At 44.7% G+C, this 23568-nt stretch overlaps 1 protein-coding gene across 1 annotated transcript; it reads right to left on the minus strand.

The window, feature by feature from the left end:
- Positions 1-19063: 19063 nt before the first annotated feature.
- Positions 19064-22673, minus strand: LOC148356204 (potassium voltage-gated channel subfamily A member 1-like). Its single transcript, XM_088346850.1, has one exon. It carries the CDS (start codon positions 22268-22270, stop codon positions 20822-20824), a length of 1449 nt encoding a protein of 482 aa, XP_088202976.1. The 5' UTR covers positions 22271-22673; the 3' UTR covers positions 19064-20821.
- Between the last annotated feature and the right edge of the window lie 895 nt (positions 22674-23568).

Here is a 23568-nt window from a genome sequence, read left to right on the forward strand (position 1 = left end):
TAAGCACAAGGATGGTAGGGGCACCATTTCCTGTGGTGTGTCTTGGGCAAGTAAGGCCTGGTGGTGCCCATCCCTCTCAAGGCCAACAAATGTTTGCACCAGGTCTGGAACTTAGGACCTTTCGTGTGATAGGTGAATGTGCTAATCACTGTACTACAACAACACTTAAGTGGGTGGGTGGGTGTATCCCTTAAGCACAAGGATGGTAGAGGCACCATTACCTGTGGCATGTTTTGAGCAAGTACAGCTTGGTGGCACCCATCCCTCTCCAGGCCGACATATATCTCCACCAGGTCTGGAACTTGGGACCTTTGGCATGATAGACAAAAGTGCTAATCAATCCACTACAACAACACTTAAGTGGTTGGGAGGGTGTATCCCTTAAGCACAAGGACAGTAGGGGCACCATTACCTCTGGAGACCTGAGGACGACCCAGGACAAACTGGAGAGACCATGTCTCTAGTCTGGCCTGGGAACGCCTCGGGATCCTGTAGGTTGAACGGAATGGACTAGCTGGAGATAGGGAGATCCGGGCTTCCCTGCTGAGACTGCTCCCCCCAGGAATCAATCTTGGATAAGAAGAAGACAATGGATGGATGGATTAGATTAGATTTAGAAGAAATTATATCGGGTTGGTGGCTATGCAAAGGAGTCTGGATTCTGAGAAAGTGATAGAGGGATCCCTTTTTAGAAAGTACCCATTATTTCAGTGCTAGATTTCTGTCAGGATCCCACTCAGGGTGGTGTAGAAGCGCAATGCAGACGCACAGTTTAGCACAGTGGTCTTTATTTCACGCAGGGTTTGGCACTCAGGGATTCAGGTATTAAGGCAACACCGGAGACGGTGATCGTGGTCCAAGAGACAAAACGAGGGGGCGGCGATCAAGCATACAGGAAGGGTGGCAGTTGAAGAATTCAAGCAGGGGAAAGGTTCATACACTGTATAGGAAAAGTCTGAGACAAGGTTTTCGAGAGATCGTCGTTGGGCCTCGCCCCAAAATATACGCAGAGAGGAGATATGGCAAAAAGGGAACGCTATTCATTGCTTTCGGGACACGTTTAAAGTTCCAGATGTTCAACATTGGCCTTTATAGTGTTCTCAAATAAAGTTAAGATATCTCGTGTAGGTCGTCCACCCCACTCCCCCAGCAAATCAGGTTGTGACCTCCTGCAACAACGTCATCCCACGAGCTTCACTAGATGCCTACATACTTATCATTAGTTATTATCCACATTCTACAACAAAGACAGCTAGGTATGTGAGAAAACAGGCATCAAACTAGCACCGAGCTGAGGAAACCGAGTGTTTAAATAGTGAAGAGGGAGAGGTGTGTTTGGAGGGTAATCAGGTCAAGTGACACCAGGTGTGGGGTGGAATCTTAGAGCTAAGGAGTCATCAAATATAAGGTTAAGTGAGAGGGAGAGAGAAAGAATTAGGGTAAACAAAGTGCAGGATTGTGACAATATCGGTGAATGCTAAAGTGAGGAAAACAAAAATTGTGAAAGATGTTAGATAATTGTAACATTTGCGTGTGCGCATGTGCACGTGGGAGAGGAAGCCACTCGAGTCTTTGTGGAAGCAGAGTGGGATGGTAACGGTCACCATGGCAACAGGTCACCGCTTCACAATAGGGATGTGTCGTTCGCGAACGAAACGGCTTTATGAGAAGGCTCTCTTAGGGAAACGAAGGGAGCCTGCTTCCTATGAGACTCTTTTTGTTGATCTGTAAATATTTTCATTGATGTTCCCTGGTAAAAAAATCAAGTTTATTCTTGTACTTCAGAGTTTGTTGTCGCACTTTAATGGTCAGTATTTTTATTTGACATTTTATTGTGTATTTTTCCGAGATTCTGAGTCGATTGACTTTAAGTTGCTTGGTATAAAATGGTTAAAATTTCACCGGAAAGTGAATAATAAATAAATGCTATTGAAACATTGTAGAATAATGGATTTTTAAAAGGATTATTAATTCATTTCGTGCGTGTTACTATTACTGTTAATATACAGATTGAAAGAACCCCCCCCCAAACCTGCAATTTCTTTTGTTTCTTTTTTCTAGCTTTATTTTTCTTTATTTTTTTCTTATTTTCTTCTTTTTTGTCTAATTTTCCTTTTGTGTCTTTTATTATTCTCTCATGTTTACATTTTTCTTCTTTTTCTTTCTTTTTTCGGTGTTTTTTTTTTCTTTTCAAAATTGTTCTTGTTTTTTTTTCTTTTCCTAGCTTTTTATTCTTTTTCTTGCTTTAACTTTTGTATTTCTTTTTTCTTTGATAACTTTTTATTTTTTGTTTTATTGCTTTTCCCGCTGTTTTCCGTCTTTTATCATTTTTACATTCTTTTTCTTATTTTCTTCATTTGTTTCCTTATTTCGATGCGTTTTATTATTTTTTTCTTGGTTTTCTTCATTTTATTCTCTTTTTCCCTTTTTGATTTCCCTAGCCTTTAGCTTCTTTTTGTTTTTTCTTCTTTTTTGATGTCTGTTTTTCTTGCTTTTCTACTTTTTTGAATTTGTATTCTTTTTTTTCCTTTCCTTTTTTCCATGTTTATTCTCTGTCTTCCTTTTATTTTTTCTTCTTTTGTTTCTTTTTCGTAGCGCTTTACTTATTTTTTTATTTTTTCCCTTTTTTCTTTTTTCATCTTTTTTCGTCGCTTTTTCCTTATTAATTTGTCTTTTTTTCCTTTATTCATTTTTTAATGTCACATTTTTCTTTTTTCCTTTCTTCTTTATCACCCCCTTCGCTTTGATTTGGTAATTTCGTGCATAATGTTACATATGGCGGCGCCCTCTGTTGGCTGCGGCTGCATCGGCTCGCTACAACGGGTCAGGTGTATCGACATTTCGTTCTGTGTACATTGTTACACAGAATGACAATACAAAGGAAATTATTATTATTATTATTAACAGAAAGAATCTGGAGAGGCGTTAGGAAGAGATGGCTCTTTCAAGTGAGCCTAGCCAAAAAAGCCAATTCTCTGAATAGAGCCGGAGTTCCCGTCACTCCTGCACAATCAAAGAGTCTCCCAGTCACGTGAGTCACCTGAGGGGCATCACGCAAACCTGCACACTCCTGCGCACGCGCGCGTGTGCACGTGCGCGCGCCTGACAGCCCCGTTTTACTTTAAGTGTTGACTTCCTGTGGCGGATTAAAAAACGGATTAAGTGCAAAAAGGCTGCCAAATTTGGTCCGTCAATCTCACACTCACGCGCGTGAAAGAGACGTCTTTCTTCAAGATGACGGGTAAACATGTTTTTCCGTACAAAGGCGCCCCCTGCTGTCTGATTAGGAGGGGTGAAATTCCGGTTCTTTATCGAGAAGTGGCTTTTTCGACTCGGCTCCCAAAAAAGGAGTCGGCTTTTTCGGCTTCCCAAACGCCTATTTAGACTCTTGTAGTTGCTTTAATCGATTATTAATCATGACGTCATATTATGCACTAAATGACCGGAAGAGGGGAAGCAAAAAGGCATAAAGGAAACAAAGCAAAGGAGAAAAAAAGAAGAAAGCAAAAGGAAAAAGGGAAAACGGCTCGGGGTGAATAGAAACAAAAGAAAAGGAAAAAGAAAAAGAAAAGATATTAAAAAAAGGAGAAAAAGGTATAAACAAGAGAAAGAAAGATCTAGGACATCGGGGGAAGAAAAAAAACAAAGAAAGAAAAAGTAAAGAGCTATAAAAAGAAACGTAAGAAGAAAAACATGAATAAAAGATAAAAACTCAAAATATTGACTTTAAAGTGCAACAACAACAAAAATGTGAAATACAAGAATAAACAGTGGGGAGCCGGCTCCTGTCAATCACTTCAAAGAGTCGGCTCATTAAGCCTCGTTGTTCCTGAACGACACATGACGTCACCGTTACTTCAGCACGTGGTGCTTGTGTTCTGGATGAGCGTTCAAGTGGAAAATGGGAGCAGGAAGAGAGAGCCAATCATTGGCCCGCGTTCCTCGCAAGACACCCCCCCTAACCCACCTTCCCTGCGCGTTTAAAGCCCCCCAGGGAGATGACATACACACACAAACTCAACATTAGCATGTTGAGTACATAATTTCCAACGGCGGGCCGTCGGGGCCTGCAAGGCCTTCTCTGCTGGCCTGAAAACATCTCAATCATTTAATGTTAATCATTTTTTGTCCGTGAGTACTTATTCTGTGGTTTTAAATAGCCTATCAACTTCCTTTCATTGCTTCCAGATGTGTGCTTTCGTTTTTAAGCATTTATCCAATCACATTTCGGCCATTACTTGTCGCTAGGTCGTTTCCAAGACTTTATTCGTGATGCAAAAATAATTTTACAAAAACGAAAAACCAAACATCATCATTCTTTTTCCATAAATATGATATCGTGGTTCCTGTATAAGCCACGCCCCCTGGCCACGCCCCGCCTTCTAGGGCAGACAACCAAATGCGGATGCGCATGTAGGACTTTTATCTCAGTAAACTGTGTATACGATAGAAAAGAATAGAAACAGAGAAAGGAGATGAAAGAGAGTGAAAAACAGGAAAATAAAAGGAGAGAAGGAGAGAGGCAGAGAGAAGGATATGGAGAAAGAGATAACAAGAGAAAAACGCAAGTAAGAACGAAAATTGGAAAAAGAGAGAGAAAAAGAGAGAGAAACAGAGAGGAATGGAGGCAAAGTTGAATGGAAAAAAGTGAGAAAATTGAGAAAGAAGTATGGATAAAAAGAGAGAAAGTGAAAAAAATGAAGAAAGAAAGGAACATAGAAAAGGATAAGAGAGAAAGCAAGAAAAATATTGAAAGAAAGGAAGAGCGAGAAAGAGAAAGAGAGAGAAAGAGACAAAGAAAGAAAGAAGAAGGAAGAGAGAAAGAGAAAGAAAGAGAAAGAGACAAAGAAACAGAGACAGGGAAACAGATGACAAGAAAGAAAGCAAGAAAGAGAGAGAAAAATAAGAAAAAAAGAAAGTGGAATAGAGAAAACGATTTTAAAAAAGAGCGAAAGCGAGAAAAATGGAGAGCGAGAGAGAGGAAGATAGAGGATTAGAAAAAAATTAAAAGAGAAAAAGAAAGAGAGAAAAATAAGACAAAGAAAGGGAGAGAAATAGAGAGAAAGTCATAGCAAGGCAGAACAAGCAAGAAAAGAGATAAAGAGAAAGCCAAATAGAATAGAGCGAAAGAGACAACTAGAGAGAAAGAGGGAACCAGAGAGAAAAATCAAAAGGGAGAGAGAGGAAGAGAGGGAAATGGAGAGAACGAGAGAAAAATGGTGAAAGAAATTGAGAGGAATAGAGAGAAAGAGATAACGAGAGAAAGCGAGAAGGAGAGAAAAAATGGGATGGGCGACAGAGTGAGAAAGAGAGAGAGAGGGAGAGAGAGAGAGATAGTGAGAGAGATTGAGAGAGAGAGAGAGAGAGAAAGAGAGAGAGAGAGAGAGAGAGAGAGAGATTGAGAGAGAGAGAGAGAAAGAGAGAGAGAAAGAGAGAGAGAGAGAGATTGGGAGAGAGAGAGAGAGAGAGAGAGAGAGAAAGAGTATAGTACCAGTATAGTAACGCACCATATTGTCAGTAACGCGTTACAAGGAATAGTAACGCGTTACAAAGGAGCGGTCGCTCTTCTTCTCATCACGTCGCGTTTGTGGTCTCGCATCCTGCTGACTTTTGGCATCCCAGCTTTCATCGGCAGTCGCCATGGCAACACGCTTGTTGCCAAGCGCCACGCTAAGCCCGCCCACGAACGGATCACGTGGTAACTGCAGTGGGCGGCGACAGCCGGCAGGCGGCGCCCTTGTCCTTTTCTGGCTCTCGTCTTTTTAGGGCTCCTGTCTTTTTGGGGCCCTCGTCGTTTTGGGGCCCTTGTCCTTTTTAGCCCCATGTCCTTTTTTTGTCCCCTGTCCTTTTTGTGTCCCCTGTCCTTTTTAGGCCCTCGAGCCTTGGTGTCCCTTGTCCTTTTGTGTCTCATGCTTTTTGGGGGCCTCGTCTGTTTGTGTCTCATGTCTTTTTGGGGGCCTCGTCCGTTTGTGTCCCCAGTCCTTTTGTGACCCTCATCATTTTGTGGCCCCTGTCCTTTTGTGTCCCTTGTCCTTTTGTGGTCCTTGTCGTTTTAAGGCCCTCGTCCTTTTTAACCCCTGTCTTTTTTTGTCCCCTTTCCATTTCTGTGCACTCATGCTTTTGTGGCCCCTGTCCTTTTTTACCCCTCATCCTTTTGGGGCCATCGTCCTTTTGGGACCCTCGTCGTTTTGGGCCACTTGTCCTTTTTTATCCCCTGTCTTTTTGTGTCCCCTGTCCTCCTTTAACTCTTGAGCTTTGATGTCCTCTGTCTTTTTGTGTCCCCTGTCCTTTTTAGGCCCTCGAGCTTTGATTTCCGTTGTTATTTTGTGTCTCATGTCATTTTGGGGGCCTCTTCTGTTTATGTCCCCTGTCCTTTTGGGGCCCTCATATTTTTTGGGCCCCTGTCCTTTTGCGGCCCTCCTCCTTTTGGGGGCCTTGTCCTATTTTACCCCTCATCTTTTTGGGGCCATCGTCCTTTTAGGACCCTCCTCGTTTCGTCCTTTTTCAGCCCCTGTCTTTTTGTGTCCCCTGTCCTTCTTTAGCTCTCGAGCTTTGATGTCCCCTGTCTTTTTGTGTGCCCTGTCCTTTTTAGGCCCTCGGGCTTTGGTGTCCCTTGTTATTTTGTGTCTCATGTCCTTTTGGGGGCCTCGTCTGTTTGTGTCCCCTGTCCTTTTGGGGGACTCGTCCGTTTGTGTCTCTAGTCCTTTTGGGGCCCTCACCATTTTGTGGCCCCTGTCTTTTTGGGTTCTTGTCCTTTTGTGTCCCTCGTCTTTTTGTGGCGCTTGTTGTTTTAAGGCCCTTGTCCTTTTTTGTCCCCTATCAATTTTTGTGCACTCATGTTTTTGTGGCCCCTGTCCTTTTGCAGCCTTCCATCTTTTGGGGCCCTTATCGTTTCGTGCTCCTCGTCCTTTTGTGGCCCCTGTCCTTGTGTAGCCCTCGTCCTTTTGGGACCCTCGTCGTTTTTGGGACCCTCGTTGTTTTGGGCCACCTGTCCTTTTTTAGCCCGTGTCTTTTTGTGTCCCCTGTCCTTTTTTAGCTCTCAAACTTTGATGTGCCATGTCTTTTTGTGTCCCCTGTCCTTTTCAGGCCCTCGAGCTTTGGTATCCATTGTCGTTTTGTGTCTCATGTCCTTTTGGTGGCCTCGTCTGTTTGTGTCCTCTGTCCTTTTTAGGCCCTCAAGCTTTGGTATCCATTGTCCATTTGTGTCTCATGTCCTTTTAGTGTCCTCGTCTGTTTGTGTCCCCTGTCCTTTTAGGGCCCTCATATTTCGTGGCCCCTGTCCTTTTAGGGGCCTTGTCCTCTTGTGTCCCACGTCCTCTAGTGGCCAGTGTCATTTTGGAGCCCTCCTTTTGTGACCCCGGTTGTCTAGTGGCCCCTGTCCTTTTTAGGCCCTCAAGCTTTGGTATCCATTGTCCATTTGTGTCTCATGTCCTTTTAGTGTCCTCGTCTGTTTGTGTCCCCTGTCCTTTTAGGGCCCTCATATTTCGTGGCCCCTGTCCTTTTAGGGGCCTTGTCCTCTTGTGTCCCACGTCCTCTAGTGGCCAGTGTCATTTTGGAGCCCTCCTTTTGTGACCCCGGTTGTCTAGTGGCCCCTGTCCTTTTTAGGCCCTCAAGCTTTGGTATCCATTGTCCATTTGTGTCTCATGTCCTTTGAGTGTCCTCGTCTGTTTGTGTCCCCTGTCCTTTTAGGGCCCTCATATTTCGTGGCCCCTGTCCTTTTAGGGGCCTTGTCCTCTTGTGTCCCACGTCCTCTAGTGGCCAGTGTCATTTTGGAGCCCTCCTTTTGTGACCCCGGTTGTCTTGTGGCCCCTGTCCTTTTTTGGCCCTTGTCGTTTTGGGACACTTGTGCTTTTGTGGCCCCTGTCATTCAATTTGGCTCCTGACTGCGTATATTTTCACAGAGCTGTTTTTTGCCTTACGACGCATCACTACTCCCGCGTTATGCAAATAAGCCAGGAAGAAGGCGGGACTATGCAAATTTGGAGGGGTGATGTCACGCAGGAGCGAGAAAAGGAGCAGCACGTGAATATTTCATGTGAGAACAAGACACTTTACTTTCCACATGCTGCTCTACTCCACAAACCCATTGCTTTCGTAAAGTCCAAGCATGAGTCTAGCCGAGCTTATCTTGTCCTGTTCTAAAATCTGTGCAATTTAAATGAACTGTAGCATCAACAAGCTTCCATTATATTGGCCATTTACACACATCATCTTTGCGCGGTACCAATTTAGCATTTAGCTTGCTTCAAAAATGTCCCGGTACTTTAATTTAGCATGGCCCCCATGAAAATATCTCGATTTTAAAAGAGTGCCGTTAAAAAGCGGTAGAGTATTAATATTAAAAATCCCTGCATGTGCTTGTTTGAAATCAAAAGTGGGAAACTTAAACCAGAAATCTAATGTGGTCTTTAGAACATTCTTTCTTTCTCCCTTCAAAATAAAGCAGTTGTAGACTAAAATAGTCTTGAGTTGAGATTTTTGTCTTAGTTTTTTTCCTGGTCATAGTTACTCGTAGTGTTTACCCGCACTGCATCGAATGTCTTCGTTTTCACATTCAGAGCACTTGGCAGAAATCGCCATGCATTGTTTTAATTAAACAGTTGTGTTCTCATTCAAAAATCAGTCGATTTTTTTTTTGTCTTTAAGGGGTGAAAATGGGTTGTATAATTTGTCAAGGCAAATGCCTGCAACCCACTTTCGGGTCCTGACCCACTAGTTGAGCAACACTGGTCCAATGCAGAACAGGAAGAAGAGATCCAGCAGGGTATTATCACAATCCACCGTTAAGGAGCGTAATTGGCCCCATGTTTTTTTCTTATTCTTGCTAATATTGTGTCAAGGCAAAGGGCTGCCATCCACTGAAAATGGGTCCGCCACCCCCTTTTGGGTCCTGACCCACCAGTTGGGAACCACTTGTCGAATACAGAACAGGAAGAAGAATAAACGGGCAGGTTACGCCCATGATTGTGATCGACCCTCCGGTTGTCTCACTCATAGCATTATTTTGATAATGCAAAGGCCCACGATCCACTTATAATGAGTCCGCGGCCCCTTTCGGGTCCCGACCCACCAGTTGAGAACCACTCGTCTAATACAGAACAGAAAGAAGAATAAACGGGCAGGTAACACCCATGATTGTAATCAACCCTCCGGTTTTTCTCACTCTTAGCATTATTTTGTCAAGGCAAATGCCCAGGATCCACTGAAAATGGCTCCGCGGCCTCCTTTCGTGTCCCGACCCACCAGTTGAGAACCACTCGTCTAATACAAAACAAGAAGAATAAACGGGCAGGTAACACCCATGATTGTAATCAACCCTCTGGTTTTTCTCACTCATGGCATTATTTTGTCAAGGCAAATGCCCAGGATCCACTGAAAATGGGTCCGCGGCCCCCTTTCGGGTCCCGACCCACCAGTTGAGAACCACTCGTTGAATACAGAACAGGAAAAAGAATAAACGGGCAGGTTACACCCATGATTGTAATCAACCCCCCGTTTTTTCTCACTCTTAGCATTATTTTGTCAAGGCAAATGTCCAGAAACCACTGAAAATGGCTCTGCGGCCCCCTTTCGGGTCCCAACCCACCAGTTGAGAACCACTCGTCTAATACAAAACAAGAAGAATAAACGGGCAGGTAACACCCATGATTGTAATCAAGCCTCCGGTTTTTCTCACTCATAGCATTATTTTGTCAAGGCAAATGCCCAGGATCCACTGAAAATGGGTCCGCGGCCCCCTTTCGGGTCCTGACCCAACAGTTGAGAACCACTCATCTAATACAAAACAGGAAGAAGAATAAACGGGCAGATAACACCCATGATTGTAATCAACCCTCCGGTTTTTCTCACTCTTAGCATTATTTTGTCAAGGCAAATGCCCAGGATCCACTGAAAATGGCTCCGCCACCCCCTTTGAGGTCTCGACCCACCAGTTGAGAACCACTCGTCTAATACAGAACAGAAAGAAGAATAAACGGGCAGGTAACACCCATGATTGTAATCAACCCTCCGGTTTTTCTCACTCTTAGCATTATTTTGTCAAGGCAAATGCCCAGGATCCACTGAAAATGGCTCCGCCACCCCCTTTCGAGTCCTGACCCAACATTTGAGAACCACTCGTCTAATACAAAACAAGAAGAATAAACGGGCAGGTAACACCCATGATTGTATTCAACCCTCTGTTTATTCTCACTCTTACCATTATTTTATCCTCCAAAAACGTGCAATTAGAAGCATACTCATATTTTATTCCTGCAGTCCAAATTATTAAAATAGGATGATTTAGTAAAAAGTTTCACCGCACAACTGTTATCTAAGGTCAACAAAAACACAGTGTCAGAAAACATCCAAAAATGATTCATTCGGAAAGAGGGAAATTATAATTTACGGGGCTGTCGTAAATTCCTAATCCCAAAGGTGAGAACCACCAGGAAAAGTATGTGTGTGTCTGTGTGCGGAGTCAAACTTTGGAATAATTTAGAAGAGATGAAGAAAATGGGTGATACGAGAGATTGGGAATAGTGCGTCTAGAACCGGGGTGTCCAACTCATTTTAACTCGGGGGCCACACCATAGAACAAACATTCTGTCGGGGGCCGGACTAGTAGATTAAAGAGAAAGAAAAAGAGATAAAGAAATAAGAGAAAGAGAGAGGGAAAAGGAGAGAAGGCGAGACTAAGAAAGAAAAAGAGAGAGAGAGGGAGAGAGCGTGAGAAACAAAAGATAAAAAGTCGCGAGAGAGGGGGAAAAGAAAGGGAGAGGAAGAAAGAAATCCAAAGAGAAATGGAAAGACAGGAGGAGAGAAAAGAAAGCGTGAAGGGTAGGAAGAGAGAAAGAGAAAAGAGAGAAAAGGAAAAAGGAATTAAGAGCAAAAGAGGTTAAAAGACACAGAGAGAGAAAGAGACAAAGAGCAACAAAGGAAGAGAAAAAGAGAGAGAAAAGGGGTGGAAAATAAAGAGAGAGAGAGAGAGAAATAAATACAAGTACAGTGTCTTTGTTCGAGGCACCTGGCTTTGGCAACATCGAGGTTGACATATTCAACCTGCAGCTCGTTTTTCTCTTGCGCTTCTCTGAGTGTTGTCTCGCGGGCCGGATTCAATCCCTTTGCGGGCCTGATCTGGCCCGCGGGCCGCCTGTTTCACACCTGTGGTCTAGAACTATGGTTAACTTTGTGTTATTGTTGCTATTGTTATATCATAACTGTTATTATTAATATTATTTCTATTGTTGTAATATAATTTTGTTGTCGAGTTATTGTTTTTATTTTAACGTTCGAATAAAGTTTTCATTCATTCATTCCAGGCAAATGTCCAGGATCCTTAGAAAATGGGTCCGCTTTTGGGTCCCCACCCCCCATTTGAGAACCACTGGTCCGATGCATAAAGCGGTAGTGTTTAAAGGTATCCCCAAATGCCGTCGTCGTGACGATGTCATTTTGTTAGCTTAGCACGTTTCGGTGCAAACCCCCTCACTCGTTCCTCAAATCAATTCCATTCTGCCAAGAATAGCTCTCCGTCCCTTCCCAAGGACAAATCGGGTTCTATAAATAGTCCCGACCAATCAGGGGATCCGTTATGTAAGCGCCCTGTGCTTTTATGAATGGCGGGGGGGCTTTCTTTGGAGCGTGTGGAAACAAGATGGCATCATAACACGTGAAAAACTGTCACAGTTGCCATGGCGCTCAATCGGCCCCGCCCATGGGCGCCGGATTGGCTCCCTGTCAGTCCCCTTTTTTGGTCCGTCAGCGAATCTCCGTTTTTATGCGGTGAAGGATTTTATACATTTGACTATAAAGGATTTTATACGATTGACTACAAACGAGGGCAGCACAGCGGCACAGTGGTTAGCGCGTGTGCGGCACAGTTCTGAGGTCACGGGTTCAAATCCAGCTTCCTGTTCAGAGTTTGCATGTTCTCCCCGTGCTTGCGTGGGTTTCCTCCGGGCACTCCGGTTTCCTCCCACATTCCAAAAACATGCATTTCAGGTGAATTGGACGGTCCAAATTGTCCCTAGGTGTGAATGAGCGAGCGAGTCTGTCCCTGTGTGCCCTGCGATTGGCTGGCAACCAGTTCAGGGTGTCACCTGCCCACTGCCCGATGATTGCTGGGATGGGCTCCAGCACCCCCGCGACCCTACTGAAGATAAGCGTTGCGGCTAATGAGATGAGATGAGACTACAAATGACATTGAACGCAAAAGATATTCACTGACTGGGCTGAAGTTCAATGACAGGGCACCCTGTTGGAAAATGTTGTTTACAGGAACAGCGGGAACGGGACATAAGACTGTTAAGATAATCAGCACATCCAGACGCAGAAAGACCCCGATGACGTAGAAACGCCGGGTGTTGTTTTGAGTATTCCAGACATGGCGACACTCGGGGGGCTTCCTTGGCACACCCATGGGAGGAGTCAGCACGCCATTATGCGGGGAGAAAATGGCCAATAGGAGAGAGCTAAAGGACTTCAGAAGAGGGCTTCCCAGAGACTCCAACGACACTAATTCGTCCTTTTTCGATGGAGTACATTTAGTTAAATTGTTAATGAAATTAAATCTGCCCCGTGTGGAAATGACGGCTTTCCTGTTCATCGTTTCCGTCAAGAGACGAGCGCGCATTACTTGTTCGGTGAATGTAGGTTGCGTTTGGTTAATGGAGTCAGATAACTCATTCGAACAATTTGGTAAACGGGACATTAATTCCCAACAACGGCAAGCCATTTTTCAGCTGTCCCGTTTTTTGCTCCTGTTTGTCTCCAGCTACGATCTGTTTTAAGCTAGACCACGTCTGCTCTCCCGTCCCGGATGACGACCTGTTTTTATCTCGACCTCCTCTGTTCTCCCGCCCCGAATAACAGCTTTTGTCCTTTTGGGGCCCTCATCATTTTGTGGCCCCTGTCTTTTTGGGTTCTTGTTCTTTTATGTCCCTCGTTTTTTTTGTGGTGCTTGTAGTTTTAAGGCCCTTGTCCTTTTTAGCCGGTGTCCTTTTTTGTCCCCTTACAAGTTTTGTGCACTCATGCTTTTGTGGACCCTGTCCTTTTGCAGCCTTCCTCCTTTTGGGGCCCTTGTCCAATTGTGGACCTCGTCCTTTTGGGACCCTCGTCGTTTTGGGCCACCTGTCCTTTTTTAGCCCCTGTCTTTTTGTGTCCCCTGTCCTTTTTTAGCTCTCGAACTTTGATGTGCCATGTCTTTTTGTGTCCCCTGTCCTTTTTAGGCCCTCGAGCTTTGGTGTCCATTGTCATTTTGTGTCTCATGTCCTTTTGGTGGCCTCGTCCGTTTGTGTCCCCTGTCCTTTTAGGGCCCTCATATTTCGTGGCCCCTGTCCTTTTAGGGGCCTTGTCCTCTTGTGTCCCACGTCCTTTTGTGGCCACTGTCATTTTGGAGCCCTCCTCATTCGACTTTTTTTCGTTCCCGACACCGCCATAAAACTGTGAGTAACGTTACGCGAGTGGGTCCTGTCTCCGTCCTGGTCTTGACACAAACGTTGTTCTCTATCGTCTGCGGCATGCAAATGGGTTTGTCCACAAAATTAGAATCTGCAACTGGGTGGGGGCTCCTTTTTGTGTTGTGATTGAGTAAATATGCATTTAATTCTTAAACGAAGCAGCGACACCTCTGCATAAATGTTCCTCCAGATGGCGCCCTTCCCGACTGAGAGTATACGACTGTAACAAAATAACAACTGTAGATCTGCTCATAAAAACAAAAAAACGAATGAATGTAATTTATTGTCGTTATACGAAAATACAACAACATTCGGTGCAAGAAAGTTATTTAGAAAGTGGCTGGCTAACTACATGCTAACATCGGGCATCCTCGGCTTGAGCCAGGTCTCCCCACAAGTTGTAGCTCCAGGTCATCCATTTCATTAGTAATGGATCTATTGTGTTTGGCAACTGATGTCACGGTTGCCCAATTTAACTGATTGGCTTCCCTCCTATTTGAGCTCAGTGCTCTCACTCACCATTTGTCAGTCCGTCAACGAACCTCTGTACCCGCAAGACGTGTGTTTTGACTCTGTCCGGTTTCCTGCTTGTGTTTTCTGTCCGGTATCGTTCACGTCTATTTTGTCCTGTTTAATATCGATCTCCAGTATGGTTCCCGGCTATTTTGTTCGGTTTGATATCGATCTCCAGTGTCTGGTAGCGTTCCCGTCTAGTTTGTCCTGTTTAATTTCAATCTCCAGTGTCTGGTATCGTTTCCGTCTATCTCGTCCTGCTTGTTATCGGACTCCAGTCTCCAGTGCCTGACATTGACGGATTGGCTTTCCCTCTTTTTAAGCTCGGTGTTCTCACTCACCCTTTGTCAGTCCGTCAATGAACCTCTGCCCCTCAAGACGTTTGTTTTGACTCGGACCTGTTCCGTGTTGGTATTTCCTGTCCGGTATGGTTCCCGTTTATTCTGTCCTGTTTAATATCGGTTTCCAGTTTTGCTCCCGTCTAGTTTGTCCTGTTTAATTTCGATCCCCTGTTTTGATATCAATCCTGTCTGTCCCGTTGTTTAATATCGGTTTCCAGTTTCGTTCCCGTCTAGTTTGTCCTGTTTAATTTCGATCCCCTGTTTTGATATCAATCCTGTCTGTCCCGTTGTTTAATATCGGTTTCCAGTTTCGTTCCCGTCTAGTTTGTCCTGTTTAATTTCGATCCCCTGTTTTGATATCAATCCTGTCTGTCCCGTTGTTTAATATTGGTTTCCAGTTTCGTTCCCGTCTAGTTTGTCCTGTTTAATTTCGATCCCCTGTTTTGATATCAATCCTGTCTGTCCCGTTGTTTAATATCGGTTTCCAGTTTCGTTCCCGTCTAGTTTGTCCTGTTTAATTTCGATCCCCTGTTTTGATATCAATCCTGTCTGTCCCGTTGCTTAATATCGGTTTCCAGTTTCGTTCCCGTCTAGTTTGTCCTGTTTAATTTCCATCCCCTGTTTTGATATCAATCCTGTCTGTCCCGTTGTTTAATATCGGTTTCCAGTTTCGCTCCCGTCTAGTTTGTACTGTTTAATTTCAATCCCCTGTTTTGATATCAATCCTGTCTGTCCTGTCCTGTCCAGTATCGACCCCATCTGTCCGATATCTACACGGGCAATTGGTATCGATCTCCTCGGCCTCTGGCTTCCTATCTTTTCACGCCAGACCGCTGCCTAACATGCATGACTCCCCATTTCCCGTATAATAAAAGGCTTGTGTGAGAAACGTCACGCATTTGGGTCCTGATCCTGTTTTGGTTCATGACAATTTTCTTGTTACACAGATAGGTGCAGTGGGCAAAAAAATGAAGGCTCTTTGAACTCAGTCGGGTATTGTTAACACATACATATACACATATTATTTTTAGTATATTCATTCCGCGTTGTTTAGCTCCCCTGCTAGCATGCTAACGGAGGTCATCACGACTTCTGGATAGCGCGCGTACCTGATTGGCCGCTATTTTTAGCCCCTCCTCTTTGACTTTGAAGCCGAGGGCACAGATGGGAAGTAAGTAAATAGAAAATGAGTGGCTCATCATCAAGTTTATTTAAAGTGTCATTTGCACATTGTACAGCGCCACCACAAAATATATCCAGGAGGGGAATCAGCGTCTGACTTGAACGGGCTGTACACGGAAACCACGATCTATTGGAGTATTCTGTGATGTGGCCTTGCAAAAGAAATGACCCCCCAAGAATTATTTAAAATATTGCCATATTTCCAGCTTCAAATGGATAAAAAAATCTCTAAATATTTTCTAGGAATCAACAACTTGTGAGACACAATTATAAAAAGAAATCAAATGTAAAAAGTTGGTGTTGCAGAAGTATTAGACCCCCTTTGAATTAATACTATGTACAACGGTACAACTTCCGAGTTTCGCACGTCTTAAAAATATAAATATTTGCCCATTCTTCTTTGCAAAACAGCTTAAGTTCCTTAAACCATTTCAATGTAGATTTTGTAGATTCTCAGGTCCATTCATATTCCTATCAACCCTAAGTATCTTCCAAGTCCCCGTTGAAGAAAAGAAACCCCAGATGATGATGCTGCCACCACCATGTTTGACAGTTTGGGTGGTGTTATCATGTTGATGTGCAGTGCTACTCTAATGCCAAATGTAAACCTTAGCATTCAGCCGAAAAGGTTCAATTTTAGTCTCATATTACTAGAACACCTTGTTCTATGTGTTTGTGTCTCTCATGTGGCTTCTTGCAAACGCCAACCGGGCTTTGCATACAGAAAGGGTTTTCTTCTTGCCACTCTTTCATAAAGGGGGAAGATTTAACCAGAGTGTGTCTAATAAATGTCTTATGCACAGATTGTCCCACCTCAGCTGTGTTACATAAAATTGTGGGCTTCTTGGTTGCTTCTCTGATTAGTTTTCTGCTTGTTTTGGCTGAAAGTTTAGAAGACGGCCAGGCTTTGGTAGGTTTGCAGTGGTTTCATGCTCTCTCCATTTTGATATTATTGCTCGCACAGTGCTCCAGGATATGTGTAAATATTGCAAAATCATCTTGGGTTCCATTCCTGCTTTGAACTTATCTATAACTTTATACCGGACCTGCCTGGTGTGTTCTTTGGTCTTCATAATGCTCTTTGAGCCCATCACAGAGCAGATGCATTTAAACAGAGACTTGATGAAACACAGTTGCACTCAGTTTGTTATTGTTAGTCATTTAGATTGACATTGGATCATTTAGAAGTCATCAGGATACTTCTGGACAATGTTCCCTGTAATTTTCCTTACGGGTCTGAGCGTTCACACAAAGTCGGTGAGCAACGCTTGAAACGACAGTGAGCAACGGAAATCCCGAGTGTGGCAACTAAATCATTAGTAGCACAATACACAACTGTACTTAATCACATTTTTGAGTGGAAGTACAATGTTGGCAACAAGATTCACTTGATATCATTGGAAATTATTTGAATGCAACACAAACTTTGTCTTCTTTTCCCCCTGTTTTTTTCTTTTTTTTTTAATTCCTTTAAAAAAATCTCATTGCGTTTATTTTTTCCTAGCGGTTACTTTTTTCCTTTTTGTTCTCCATCTACTTTTTTTCCTTTGTTTCTTTCTTTTCTTTTTTTCTGTCTTTTTTCTGAATTTTTCCTTCTTTTTTCTCTTCCTTTTGTTTCTTTTCTTCTCAGCTTTTCACTACTTTTTCATTTTGGTATTTTTTTCTTTTTTGTTCTATTCCTCCCTTCCTTTAAGTCATTTTGTGCATAATTTTACATCATATTTGGTCATGCTGGGATGAAAGAAGCAAAAACAACCTGAAGAGCCGTTTAGGAGCCGAAAGAGTCGGTTCCTTTTAGTGAGCCGAGCCGAAGAAGCCGGTTCTTGAAAAACTCTACTAACTTTGACTTAAGTCGCTTCTTAATTAGTAATTTTGAGCCCCCATTTTTGAGAGCTGGCTAGATTGCCTTTTGTTTTTTGTTATAAATATAATAGGTTTAAATCATTCGGTTCCACTTCATGGTCATGTCTCACATGTTGTTGATACTTAGAAATTATTTTCAGGTTTTCAGCTTTAAGTTTGAAGCTTGAAATGTGGAAATATGACAAAAAGTTCTTGGTGGGGGGGCCAATACTTTTGCAAGGCACTGTATGACAGGACGCCGACCAAAGTAACAGACTCAAGTTCCTAAAAAGACGTTCCACGACTCGGATGATCAGATGTTAGCATCAAAGACACAGGTGTCAAACGGGCGTCCCGCGCGGCCAGATCAGGCCCGCTGAGGGATTGAATCCGGCCTGCGAGACAACACTCAGAGAAGCGCAAGAGAAAAACAAGCTGCGGGTTGAAATATGTCAACTTGATGTTGCCAAAGAAACAAAGACACTGTACTTGTATTTATCTCTTTCTCTCTCTCCCTCTTTTCCACCCTTTTCTCCCCCTCTCTGTCTCAATCTCTTTCACTCTCTGTGTCTCTCTTTTTCTCTTCCTTTGTTGCTCTTTGTATCTTTCTCTCTGTGTGTCTTTTTAACTTATTTTGCTCTAACTTCCTTTTTCCTTTTCTCTCTTTTCTCTTTCTCTCTTCCTACCCGTCGCGCTTTCTTTTCTCTTTGAACTCCTTCTGTCTTTCTATTTCTCGTTGGATTTTTTTTCTTCCTCTCCCTTTCTTTTCCCCCTCCCTCACGACTTTTTATGTTTTGCTTCTCACACTCTCTCCCTCTCTCTTTTTCTCTTCCTTTGTTGCTCTTTGTCTCTTTCTCTCTCTGTGTCTTTTTAACTTCTTTTGCTCTAACTTCCTCTTTTTTCTCTTTATCTCTTCTTACCCTGTCGTGTTTTCTTTTCTCTTTTCTCTCCTTCTGTTTTTCTATTTCTCTTTGGATTTCTTTCTTCCTCTCCCTTTCTTTTCCCCCTCTCACGACTTTTTATCTTTTGTTTCTCACGCTCTCTCCCTCTCTCTCTTTTTCTTTCTTCGTCCCGCCCTCTCTCCTTTTCCCTACCTATTTCTTTTATTTTTTTCATCTCTTTTTCTCTTTCATCTACTAGTCCGGCCCCCGACAGAATGTTTGTTCTATGGTGTGGCCCCCCCGAGTTGAAATGGGTTTGACACCCCTGATCTAAGACGATGACAAAGACAGGAACAACAAGGTGACCGAGGCACTTGGTGACTTGGAGGGCTAAGGCACTAAATGTGTGCAGTGATGAAAACAAGGAAGCATGCTAGTGAAAAGTGCAGTTCTCTAGGGGGCGCTGTTCGTCTTTGCGTTTCCCAATAGCGCCACCATGTCAATGAAAATTCCCGTGCGGTTCTGGAAACTGTGCGCTAAAAATAGAAAGTTGCCGAATAAGCGTTAGCTCGGCAGGCTAGCTTTATGTACAAGCTGACGCTAGCGGTTCAAGCGTCTGCAATGTCAACAGTCAACCGTAGGTGGATTGTTCATGTCCTCTGTTTTTTTTGTGCGTTTACCCCAAAACAGACGGCAGTTGAATATGCTGCCCCCTTTTGGCCAAAGCAGGAAATCCAAGAAGTTCTTCGTCCTCCTCCAAAGGTTTATTCCTTCGTTTTTCCATTCACTGATATCCGCAGTAGGCAGGGTTGGGTAGGGTTACTTTAACTGGATTACTTTCAATGACTTTTGGATTACTCCAATACCAAATATGCTAATAAAAGACAAAATAAAATAAATATGAATAAAATTAATAAATGTTGTGCAGAATTGGGGAGTAACGGAATACACGGAACGGCAAAAAGCTGTTTGGATTTATTTTAATTTTGTTTCTGTGGCATTTGATGTTCGTTTTGCCGGAGATCAAAGAGATCAAAGCCAAGAGAGAAAGCTTACCACGTGTTGTGAGTCATCATTTCATTCATATTGAGTTTCTTTTGTCTTTTATGAGCATATTTGGTATTGGAGTCATCTAAAAGTCATTGAAAGTAATCCAGTTCAAGTAACCCTAAACTAAACCCAACCCTGGCAGTCGGTCACTGTTTTTGTTTTTTTTCAACACTATACAACAAGTTGAATTTAGCAAACCGATATACTATTTTTCAGAAACAATTTGAAAATGAGAATGTTTCTATTATAAAAATAAATTTCATGTTATTATGTTTGTTGAATTTTAGATTAAAAAACTTTTTTTAACTGATTTAAATATGACAGTGTTTTTTTTTATAAATCACAAAAATATTACTCTTTTTTTTATACTCACTTAACAGTTTGACATACTATCTATCGTTTTTAAAAATGACCCGATTAATGGCTTAACTCAAATCGATTCAGAATACTCTAAAAGTACAAATGTTTCTAAAAAAATGTACGGACTTTATGTTGTGCATTTATTAAAAAATAATTTAAAAATTCTATGTATTCATCAGTTTTTCATTTTTCTAGCTGCTTATCCTTTCCTGAAGCAGTGGACACCCTGAAATGATTTCCAGCTAGTCACAGGCACAATGTGGACCTGCCAACACAACCTGCCTTCATTAGGGACATGGGAAGAAAATGGAGTGCCGGAAAGGAAACCCACCCAGGCACAGGGAGAACATGCAAAATCCGAAGGGTGTCCAGAGTTGAACCTGGGACCGCTTAACGGTGAGGCTGATGTGCAAACCAGTCATCCACCGTTTTTATGTATTCATTTTTCAAATAACACTAAATGGGCAACAAGGTGGTTGAGTGGTTAGCACATCAGAGGTCCAGGGTTTGATGCCAGCCTCCCTGTGTGGAGTTTGCATGTTCTTCCTGTGCCTGTTTTGTTTACCTCCAGGCACTCCGGTTTCCTCCCACATTTTAAAAACATGCATGGCAGGTGAATTGGGAGGTCCAATTTGTCCATAGGTGTGAATTAGATTGTGAATGGTTGTCTGTCCCTGGGGCAGCACGGCAGCGCAGTGGTTAGCTACCAACCTTCCTGTGCAGAGTTTGCATGTTCTCCCCGTGTTTGCGTGGGTTTCCTCCGGGCACTCCGGTTTCCTCCCACATTCCAAAAAAACATGCATGTCAGGTTAATTGGCCGGTCAAAATTGTCCATAGCGAGTGAGTTGTCTGTCCCTGTGTACCCTGCCACTGGCTGGCAACCAGTTCAGGGTGTCCCCTGCCCACTGCCCGGAGATGGTTGGGATGGGCTCCAGCAACCCCGCGATCCTACTGAGGACAAGCGGTGCAGATAATGGATGGATGTCTGTCCCTGTGTGCCCTGGCAACCATTCAGGGTGTCCTCTGCCCAGTGCTCAAAAACGTCTGGGATGGGCTCCAGCACCCTCGTGACCCTAGTGAGGATAAGCTGTGCAAAAGATGGATGGATAAATACCAGATCATTAAGTTAATAGAGAGTTGGCCAAGTAATTGCTGAATAAAATGATTCTAAAGAAGGACTCTTAGAAATCCAAGTTTGCCAAGAACCCCGGCTTCACACGTCCGTCAGCATCTTGGGGGCAGTGTTGATGCAGTTGGCGGTACGCAGGTTGGCTTCGCGAAAATTGTCGATGCTGTTGTCAGCAAACTCCGATTTGCTGAGCAGAGAGGAACCGTCGTCATGGTCTTCCTCAAGGCTCCGCTGGCTGACCTGAAGTAGCTGAGCCTGCTCCTCGCCGTCCGTCTCGCGGTGGTAGAAGTAGTTGAAGTTGGACACGATGACGGGTACGGGTAGCGCGATGGTCAGCACGCCGGCGATGGCGCACAGCGAGCCCACGATCTTGCCGCCGATGGTCACCGGGTACATGTCTCCGTAGCCCACCGTGGTCATGGACACCACAGCCCACCAGAAGGCGTCGGGGATGCTGGTGAAGTAGGACTCCTTCTCCTCGGCCTCAGCGAAGTAGACGGCGCTGGAGAAGAGGATGACGCCGATGAAGAGGAAGAAGATGAGCAGGCCCAGCTCGCGCATGCTGGCCTTGAGCGTCTGGCCCAGGATCTGCAGACCCTTGGAGTGGCGAGACAGCTTGAAGATGCGGAAGACACGCACCAGCCGGATGACCCTCAGGATGGCAAGCGACGTGGCCTGTTCTCCTCCGCCGCTGGCCTTGCCGTCCTTGTCGTCGGGGTCGTCCGCGAGCTCGGTCCCCAGGGTGATGAAGTACGGGATGATCGCCACAACGTCAATGGAGTTCATCATGTTGCGGAAAAAGGCCGTCTTGCTCGGGCAGGCGAAAAAGCGGACGAGGAGTTCAAAGGAAAACCAGATGATGCACAGTGTCTCCACCATGAAAAAAGGGTCGGTGAGGAAGTCGGTTCTATGGGTGGCCGTGCCGTTACCCGCTGCGGCTGCCGCTACTCGACGTCGCTCGCCCGCGTCCTCTTTCAGCTCGGGCAGCGTCTCCAGGCAGAAAATGACGATGGAGATGAGGATGACCATGACGGATACGATAGCGATGCCCCGCGCCGGGCCAGAGCTCTCCGGGTGCTCAAAGAGCAACCAGATCTGGCGCTGAAACTCCTTGTCTGGTAGGGGACGTTCCTCCTCCCGAATAAAACCCTCATCCTCCCGGAACTTCTCCATGGCCTCTGCGCCTAGTTCGTAAAATTTGATTTCCTCCGAAAACATGTCCAGCGGCACGTTGACGGGCCGCCTCAGCCGGCCACCCGACTGGTAATAGTAGAGGATCGCGTCGAAGCTGGGTCGGTTGCGGTCAAAGAAGTACTCGTTGCGTAGCGGGTCGAAGTAGCGCATCCGTTTCTTGGGGTTCCCCAGGAGCGTGTCCGGGAAGTGCGCCAAGGTCTTGAGCTGCGTCTCGAAGCGAAGCCCCGACACGTTGATGACCACGCGCTCGCAGCATTCGTGCCCGTCGCATTCGTCATCCTGCGGGTGACCCGGCAAGGTGGCGCAATCCTCCGCATTGTCGGCCGACACCACCGTCATCCTGGTGCAGGGGCTCCGGGGGGACGGGAGACAGGGGTAGGGGACGGGAAGGGGTGGGGAGGGCACCAAACGGGGAAGCGCAGGGTTCGAACGCCGGGCTCCTACTGAGCCTCCATCCTCGCTGTCGTCTTCGTCAGGTCATGGGCGGGAGATCTTCTGGACGCGCTCGTCTTTCAGCAGGATCAAATATTCATGCTGCTGCGTTGTCGAAGGGTTGCTTTCCCACTCGCGCCGGCCGACATAGGAGCCACATGCCGCCCGCCGCCCGCAGGCCCCCACACTGCAGCATCGGCGTCACCAAGAAAAGACCACCGAGAGAGGGGACCGAAAAAAGGAAGAGGAAGACCCTTTAGGCTAACGCGTCTCCGGACGGGCTCGTCGGAAGCATACTGTGCTGGTGAGGACGAGCAGGAGGAGGACGGGGGAGGCGGCGGGGAGCGAGGGAGTCGAAGAGGAAGAAAAGAGGAGGGGGGGTTCGACGCAATGCAGACACGCTTTTGGCGCCATGGAAAGAGATAGAGAGAGAGAGTCAGGAGAGAGGGGGAAGTAGAGGCAGAGGAAAAGGGGGAGACGTGCGGATATAAATAGAGAGAAAAACAGAAGGATAGACGGCGCAAGACCGGTAATGAAAGAACGATACAGTCGGACAGAGACCGATGGAGACAAAAAGTGAGAGAACAAAACGAGTACGAAGGACATTTCGTGGGATGCCGGTTCCTTATTTTGACTATTGCATGATTGTCGCTCACGGCCAATCACTGTTCTTTGATGTCCACACCATTTAGGGCTGATCTGTTCCTTGTAACCTTGAAAATTTGATAAAACTAAGGGGGTCTGATCAGAGCTTTAGAAAGGGATGGAATATTTCTTATCTGAGAGATTCTTTCCAGGTTCTCCTTGCAAGTTCAAAACCCATTGATGTCTTCTCTCCTTATTTTGAGTGTCCATTACTGTTTAAAGCGTAAGGGAGAAATGTAGAAAATGAAAGACAAAGAAAGGAGACTTGGGAGGAAATACAATCGGAAAGACAGAGGGAAAGAAAGACAAAGAAAAGGGTCAAAAGAGAGAGACGAAAAAGACAGCGAGACCAAGAAAAATTATGCCAGAACGGGTTTGAGAACAGAGTACAAAAGAGAACAGGAGAGATCTTCTGTTTCCCTTCCTCATCATATTACTGTATCGTCATGGCAACACCCCTCCCAGCACTCCCATGACCCTGCCTATGTAAATGAGCCTTTCCATTTCTGCACCCTGTTGAGGTCAAATGCATCTATTTTTATGTGGCAACCTTTGACCTC

The sequence above is a fragment of the Urocampus carinirostris genome, chromosome 11, assembly GCF_059441175.1.
Source record: "Urocampus carinirostris isolate Australia breed hairy pipefish chromosome 11, RoL_Ucar_1.0, whole genome shotgun sequence".
Taxonomy (NCBI): domain Eukaryota; kingdom Metazoa; phylum Chordata; class Actinopteri; order Syngnathiformes; family Syngnathidae; genus Urocampus; species Urocampus carinirostris.

Coding starts and splice junctions, on each gene's coding strand:
- LOC148356204 (XM_088346850.1), bottom strand. CDS start 22,270: ATGACGGTGGTGTCGGCCGACAATGCGGAGGATTGCGCCACCTTGCCG.